Source organism: Saccopteryx bilineata, chromosome 7, assembly GCF_036850765.1.
Source record: "Saccopteryx bilineata isolate mSacBil1 chromosome 7, mSacBil1_pri_phased_curated, whole genome shotgun sequence".
Classification (NCBI taxonomy): domain Eukaryota; kingdom Metazoa; phylum Chordata; class Mammalia; order Chiroptera; family Emballonuridae; genus Saccopteryx; species Saccopteryx bilineata.
In genome coordinates this window covers 79067503-79075885 of record NC_089496.1, presented here as the reverse complement: position 1 = coordinate 79075885, position 8383 = coordinate 79067503, and the positions used below count along the sequence as shown (strand labels likewise).

Below are 8383 nucleotides of genomic sequence, written 5' to 3'. Positions count from 1 at the left end.
GGTTGAATGTCTGTGCTGGGCACTGTGCTGAGTTTTCTCATCTGAACAATCTTATTTAACAACTTTACTATTTCCACTGCACAGGCAAGGAAATTGGGGCTAGAACTTGCCTAGATTCAGGTAGCTGGTAAGTGTCAACTCCAAAGACGACATCCTTTCAGCTAGTTTTGGTTGGGCAAAGGGGCTAATAAATTTGCTACAGCTGTTTCATTTCACAACTCAAGCCCAAGCATTAAGTATCTTCCTCAGTGATATTCAGCATGAATTCCTTTTTCTAATCACTCCACTTTTTAACAATTCTACTGTTTGACAGTTATTTAAAAGACACAAGGGATTTTTTACTTTTTAATTGACTCCTGGGTATCTAAGTTAATAGAGGACATGGGTTTTATAAAAATAATTCATACTCGACTTAGAAATTTAATCTTATGGTTGTAACTGATGGTCTAAAAACTCCCCAAACTAAACAAAATAACGAGACCTCAGTGAAACTGACTCGCAGAGTCATGAAACTTACAGTGTGACGTTTTAACATTTTGGTTTCCACACCACTGCCAAAAGACATCAGAACTGATTTAAGGGATTTGGATTGACCACTGCCTCTGTGGCTGACTGGCCATGTGAGGGAAAAGGCCATTTCATTCCTGGCTTTAGTTTTCCGGGGAGAAAAACTGAATAGATGAAATACCAAGTGCCTTTTAATTCAATGCCACCTCATTTTTTTGTGGGGCTGGCAGGCTTTAGTAATAACGCTTGTTAGAGAAGGTTGCATTCCTGGTAGCCTTTTCTCTGCTTGTCTGGTCCGTTTGTTGATTCACCCTCACCAAAATGTATGCAGCCAACTCCTTGCTAAGACGCGCGGATGCACCTAGCAAGGCACAAGATAAACCTTTCAAATCATATACACACTGGGGAAGAGCCACAGCTGTCTGTGCTCAGATTTAACTGGGAGCAAGACTCTCAAGGCATTTCCTTCAGCCGTGGCGCTGAGCAGGCCCCGGGTCTGGGCGCAGTCTGCGGCTTTCTCCCTCGGCCAGCGCCCTACGCGAGGCGCGGTGCAGCCGCCTCGCCCGCGCCCCGAGCCCAATCGGCGCGCCCGGAGGGGCAGCCTCCGCGCACACCCTCGCCCCGCCTGCGCCCTGCGAGCCCAGCACCACGGCGGTCACGTACTCGGGAGAGGGCTCGCGCCCGAGCCGGGCGCTGGTTGGCCGAGGGACCGGGCCACGTGGTCAGGAGCAGATAAGGGGCCTCTCGGCGCCGCACCCGCAATCCGCCCAGCCGGGACAGCTGGGAGCGGGCTGCGAACTCGTACCGGCGGCTGGTGCCAGCTCTCTCGGTGCGCCGCCGCCTCTCGGCCTAATGAGCTGCGCCAGGTAGGTTCACTGCAGGCTGCGCGGGAGCGGAGGGCTGGCGCCGCTGCGGGAGGCTGGGCTGCGTTCCTCGCTGGCTCTTGCACACGCAGACCCCGCGGGAGGGCCGGTTGCCTGGCTGCTGAGTCGAGTCTAGCATCCGGAGGCCTTGGAGGTGTGGGAATTTGCTCCGTGCTTCTTAGGCGGAGCTGATTTTAGTAACCCGCATCTTAATCCAGAAACTGTCTAAAGGGGAGTCAGCTTTAGTTCCGATTCCCTCAAGGATTCCTACTGTTATCTTGGGGTCCTGCACAGACGCTCCACGGCGTCTTAACTTAAAAGAACAGCATCTGACGTTGCAGGTTGGGTGGTCTAGCACAGGGAGAAAACTGCAGAACGGTGTTTGCGTCATTTGTCCCCCACTCTTCTTGTCACAGTATGCCACAGCAAACTCAGTGGCGAGTCTGAGCAAATGATTTTTGAATTTTTGGCCAGTATTTAAAATTCCAGGGAAATCGCTAAATTCTAAAACTGTCTTTCTATAAATGCAAAAAGTAAAAATGCAAAACAAACCCACAAAACAAAACAACAAACCTCCCCACAAAACTACTTTAAATGGCTTCCTCAGACATAATTTAGCAGACTTCTCTAAAATCCCTGCCTGTCAACTATTATTAGACTCACAAATATAGCTTTAACATTCATTTGTTTGTTCTAAGTTTGTAGGCCTTCCAGAAAAGTCCCGGGACTAATAAAGGAAATTCTGTGGATGTTCTTACTATCCATTTTGTAATAATGACCATTTGCCTATGTACTTAGAGCCGCTGTGAAGAGTTACAAAGATATGTCATGTACAGTAAACACACACCTCTTATCTGTAAGGCTATGAGAAGAAAAGGGAGTCCATAAACTTGGCAATATATACTGAGGGCTAAGGGCCAGGAAAAAATCCTTCTTGACGGACACTTCTTAATTTAACATTGCTAAGCATAGTCTTGTTTAAATTTTTAATAGCTTTATTATCTTTCCAGTTATAAGTATCTATTGCCCAAACGTTAGAAAATGCCAAAAAAGTACAAAGTCAAAAGTATATCACCTACAATCCTATCACCCAGAGATAATGAACTTACTGGTGTATTTCCTATTAAGTTTTTCAATATTTATGAATTCATATATGATATATATTAAAATAGGTAATTAGCTGCTTCCACTTAAATGTGGACTTTTCATGGATATCTTCCTACATGAAACAGATTATGTCAAGTTTTTAGGTGCATGCCTTGTTGGGTTGCCTCTCAGTAGGTTATGAGGAAGAACATGATAATCAGAGTGCAGAGATGATTTCCTGACTCGACTCTTTCCAGCTTTCTAACTCTCAAAACTGTTCCAGGAGAATTTTTATTGCTATTTTTTTTTTCTTTTCAAGAGTGTTACCTTTTCATAGACATGCAATCGATTCACTAGCAGAACCAGGAAAGCAGTTAGGGAGCCGAGTCTTACGGTTCCAGAGCCTGTCTGGTCATTAGCATCACCGGAAGTTTTAAGAACATATGTAACTCTGTCCACATCTTTTCACATATGTCACTGCCTCAGTGACTCTAAGTCCCAGGAATCTGCATGAAAGAACCAACTCCCTAGTCCGTTGTGACCAGTCAGGTTTGAGAAGCACTGGTCCAGAACAGAGCCAGTGGTTTTAGAGCTGTATTAAAGATTACCCCATCCAATCCTTTAATTTCTCACATGCGGAAACTGAGACCTCCCACACACACATCTTTTAAGCAATTAACACATGGCCTTGTGGCCAGTCAAGGGTAAGACCAAACATAGAACGCAGATCTGATCATAACACTGCTTTCTTTTATTATATATGATAACACCTTCCCTGATACTTTGTAGGCAATAATTTAGCCAATACAAAAATACTATGTATATATTTGGGACCAGGGGAAAAGTATTCCGGATCTAGGCGATAACTACCCTTCTCCTAATTCTATTCCAGAATGATCCAGGTTTTAGATCCACGGCCTTTGTCAAGTTCAGTCATGCCAGTGGATGTGGCCATGAGGCTCTGCTTGGCTCATTCGCCACCTCTGAAGAGTTTCCTGGGCCCTTACGATGACTTCCAACGAAGAAATTTTGTCAACAAATTAAAGCCTCTTAAACCATGTCTCAATATAAAACAGGAAGCCAAATCGCAGAATGACTGGGAGAGTTCACACAACCAAGCCAAGAAGCGGGTTGTGTTTGCAGATTCCAAGGGCCTCTCCCTCACCGCCATTCATGTCTTCTCTGACCTCCCAGAAGAGCCAGCATGGGATCTCCAGTTTGATCTCTTGGACCTCAATGATCTGTCCTCTGGCTTAAAACTCCATGAGGAGAAAAACTTGATTTTAGACTTCCCTCAGCCTTCCATTGATTACTTAAGTTTTCGAAGCCACTTCTACAAGAACTCTGTGTGCCTGGAGAATTGCTCTCTTCAAGAGCGAACGGTGACTGGGACTGTGAAGGTTAAAAATGTGAGCTTTGAGAAGAAGGTTCAGATCCGTATTACTTTTGATACTTGGAAAAACTACACCAATGTGGACTGTGTCTACATGAAAAACGTGTATGGTGGCTCAGATAGTGACACCTTCTCGTTTGTCATTGATTTGCCCTCTGGCATTCCAACTGAGGAAAAAATTGAGTTCTGCATTTCTTACCATGCTAATGGGCAGGTCTTCTGGGACAACAATGAGGGTCAGAATTATAGAATTATTCATGCACAATGGAAACCTGATGGCGTTCAGACACAGATGGCATCCCGGAACTGTGCATCTCACCGGGTGGCCCCTAAGACTGAGTTAGAGTCAACAATCTTCGGCAGTCCAAGGCTGGCCAGCGGGCTCTTCCCAGAATGGCAGAGCTGGGGGAGAATGGAGAACCTGGCCTCCTATCGATGAATTAAGCAACTTAGTGGATGGTCTTGACCTGTTCTGTTCCCCATGTAACTCTAGGTCTATAATGCTCAATAGTAGGAAGTCTTAGCTACTTTCCTTCAGTAGATTTAGGTTTGAGCTTTTGAGACCTGGCTACAAAAAAAGATAGCCACTTGAGAATTTAGTGTTGGGGTCTGTGAGGGTGATGCTGCCCCATTTTGCTGTGGGGGAGCAAGTAACAAGCCTGGAACTTCATTTTTATAAAAGTCATATTTTTCCAATGCCATGTCTCCTTCCCGCTCACTAGTTTTTATTTGGGCAAGGAAAGGTCGGAGGACAGTTGATGGCGAAGGAAGGCTGTGCTGAGAGTATGAGGAGTGTCTGAAAAATGCTCACACAGGGCTCTGGAGCTCAAGTCAGAGGAAGACTGGGAGGTCTGATACTTACCTGTTGGTGAGAAATGGAAGGTTACTGTGTGTTTTTAAGTTGGTTTTACCATTCTCTCCTGGGGAGGTAATTTGTAGAGGGGAGAAAGAGATCCATTCTATGTGTTCTCGTGGAGGAAAACCAAACAAACTGCAGGGGTGTTGGGTGGTGTTGTGGAAAGGTGAATTGTAACTGGAGAGTCAAGATTTTAAGTGAAGCCTTTCTGTTCAGACATGATCTTTCAAAAATCATGACTCGGGGACAGTTTAAGTAAATCTAGCTTTGCAGTCATAATGTTAAAAGCAACCTTGCTTGCGATCAAGGCATCATGCTTGGGTTCTCAGTATAGAATGCCACTTAACCAAAACACTGTGCCATCACCAACAGCTAACAACTTTAGGGACTCTGTCATGTCAAAGATAGCTCGTTGCAAGTGCCTGGATTAAACCAGAATATTGTAGTTGCTTAACCCAAATATCTGAAGGGTCATCTGATAACTCACAAGTGTTTGGCCTCATAAGGAGGTCTGCTCTGTATACTGGCATTCCTCCTGCAATACTGTTGTATCTTTGAGAGTGTTGTCAGGGTGTACAACTCACATCCTTCATATTGAAGGTGACTTATTTTCCACCACACTTTTTCGATGTGATGTTGGAAGTGAGGACGGACACTGATTCTCAATTCAAGAATCCAGTACCTTGTACATTAAAGTAGCAATCTATTTCTTGCCTGTATTTGTCGTGTTGTTTTAGTCTTTCTACCAGTTTCTTTGAAGTCAATTTTTTTTAAGTGGATATGAATTGTTTTGGATGTATTTTAATATATTTGTTTAGAGGTGTGCATAAATCCAGTCTGTAAACTCAAGGACAGTAGTCCCTGAGTGTTTGTTTTTATCACTGTGCATGTCCACTGCGAGGTGTTCAGAGAATGCAGTTAATTTTAACACATGTGACCTGCCATGCTGAAAAAAAGTGCTATTGGAATAATTCTCCTGTGACAGTATTTGAAGTTTGGTTAGCCCCCACAATTTTTCTACTCTAAATATTTCACTCTCCTATAGCTATCTTTAGTGAACTTCACATTTTAAGAATAAAAGTGTTTGATATAAGATCTAAGTATGTTTTCTTTGTCAAAGCCGTAATTAGTTAAATATGAATCCATGAACCGAGATTCTCCTGTTTTGTTTAAGGGACAATTCAGCATGGTTAGTTTGGGTCACCTGAGGGTATTCACATGGTCCCAGTCTTGTTGTGGGTGACTTCCTATTACCTGGTCATTGGGGCTGGGGTCCAGGAGCAGGGACTTGAGCTACTGGGACTATCACTAGCTGTGGTGACTTCTATTCATATACACTCTCTACTGGGTCAGCGTTATTTTCGGGCTACCTAGCTTTAAAATGGGGAGAAGGCCCTGGCCGGTTGGCTCAGCGGTAGAGCATCGGCCTGGCGTGCGGGGGACTCCGGTTCAATTCCCGGCCAGGGCACATAGGAGAAGTGCCCATTTGCTTCTCCACCCCCCCCCTTCCTCTCTGTCTCTCTCTTCCCCTCCCGCAGCCAAGGCTCCATTGGAGCAAGGATGGCCCAGGCGCTGAGGATGGCTCCTTGGCCTCTGCCCCAGGCGCTAGAGTGGCTCTGGTCGCAAAAGAGCAACGCCCCGGAGGGGCAGAGCATCGCCCCCTGGTGGGCAGAGCATCGCCCTTGGTGGGCGTGCCGGGTGGATCCCGGTCAGGCGCATGCGGGAGTCTGTCTGACTGTCTCTCCCTGTTTCCAGCTTCAGAAAAACACAAAAAATAAAAATAAATAATAAATAAATAAAATGGGGGAGAAGAGGGTGTGGGTGGGGCTAGAATGGATTCTATCTCTTGAGCTCTAGCTCCTTCCTGAAGGGGCAAAGCTTGGAGCTGCCCAGAGAGCATAGTAGGGGCCACTGGGTTCAGCTTGTTAGGAAGAGAGGCAGCTGGTCTATGAACCTAAAATGTAGTTTTGGTTCTTGCCTAACGTTCCAGAAAGAGCTTCTGCATAATGTCTCTTAAATGTAAGGGGAAATAAGTGACCAACCTACTAGAAAAGCCAAATTATGAAGAACAAATTTTCTCATGTCATAACATCCTCTTCATCAGAAGTTGTAAACTCTAGGCCTGCAGGCTGTATCTGGCTGCGGAGGTATTTTGTTTGACACAGGGCTTCTTTTAGTTCTTCTTTCTTTGTTTCTTTAAACAGAATTTATTGCCAACGTTAAATAATCAGCAGACTACATTTAAAAAAAAAAATCTAGATTTTTTTTTTTCCTTGAAAAATGGCCAGATCTCTCTTCATGGTGACATCTACCTAGCAGCTACCCCTTTACATGAGGCCTGTGTCCCCACGTGGAGCATCCTACTTTACATTGTCACCATGCCTACCACTGTTCCATGCTCTTAGATCAGCCGCCTGACCTTTGTGGCGTTGGAGTTCATTACCCTTACTTTGTTTCCTCTGGCTCTCTATTCATGCTGGCAATTGGGTGAAGGAGAATACCCTCTCCCCATTGGATAGAGAGAAAGCAAATTTGAGTCTAGCAGTGAGCTTGAAGACCACGGGACTCCAATCCCTAACTCTATAAGAGCAGGGAAATGACTTGCTCAAGGTCCCATGCCAGGTTGAGTCAGGCTGGAAAATGACCTTGAGGCTGAGCAGTGACTTTGTGTCTTTTGCTTCAGACCCCTCCCCCCCCCCGGAAGTCTCCCCAGTGGCCCTCCTTTGTAGCTGCCCCCTTTCTTAAAGCACTTTCCAGGCAGGCATGACTCTGGTCAGCTCTTGCTGGTCGCTTGTGCCAGCTTGACCAATGTTGCCTCATCCCCAGGCTTCATGTGACTGACTGAAGGAGAGCTTGGTTAAAGAGCAGGTGTCCCTGAGTGTTTTCTATGGAACAGAATCCATATTTTGCAGCCTGATACCTAACAGCAGGAACAACACTGCTTTTTAAAATTTAAAATGGGAGAAGGGTTTGAATTTGGGGGGCATGATATTCTGTTTAAAAAAAAGGTTTAATTTAGTTATTTAAGGAAGGACTCTTTTTTTTTTCTCTCTCTAAGTTTATGGCTTTCCTTTTAGTTCTTTGAAAGGCTGGAGATCCCTAGTGTGGTCCATGAACTGCGTGCGTTATCATTGTGAGTTCAAAAGCTCTGCATAAGTTTGGGTGGTCCTTCAATCTGCAAAGAGAAAGTCTCTTCTTTAGCTTTCATCACCAGGGTATGCAGTTTTCTTTCTTTCTTTCTTTCTTTCTTTCTTTCTTTCTTTCTTTCTTTCTTTCTTTCTTTCTTTCTTTCTTTCTTTCTCTCTCTCTCTCTCTCTCTCTCTCTCTCTCTCTCTCTCTTTCTTTCTTTCTTTCTTTCTTTCTTTCTTTCTTTCTTTCTTTCTTTCTTTCAGCTGCTGGGAACCGTGGCCTGGACAAACCCATTGGTTAGTGGGCAGGGATCCTGAATGAAGAGCAGCCTCTCAGGTGCAGTCCTGCTGACTGCTCACCTCCTGACGCTCCCCTCACTCCCCCAATGAGTGGCTGCTCCCCGTTGGGTTTAGGAGATCCCTCTAAGCCACGGGTCCTCAGCCCAGGCTGCATATTGGAATCACCTGGAGAGCTTTAAAAACTATAGATGCTGCTTTCCTCCCACCCCTCAGATTCTGATTTCATTGGTCCAAGTAGCCTGGGCATTGA

At 45.1% G+C, this 8383-nt stretch overlaps 1 protein-coding gene across 1 annotated transcript; it reads left to right on the top strand.

Annotated features, from left to right (window-relative positions):
• The first annotated feature begins 1218 nt into the window (after positions 1 to 1218).
• PPP1R3C (protein phosphatase 1 regulatory subunit 3C) lies at positions 1219 to 5800 on the top strand. Its single transcript, XM_066239743.1, has 2 exons — positions 1219 to 1373; positions 3349 to 5800. Exons 1-2 carry the CDS (start codon positions 1360 to 1362, stop codon positions 4286 to 4288), a joined length of 954 nt encoding a protein of 317 aa, XP_066095840.1. The 5' UTR covers positions 1219 to 1359; the 3' UTR covers positions 4289 to 5800.
• The last annotated feature ends 2583 nt before the right edge of the window (positions 5801 to 8383 follow it).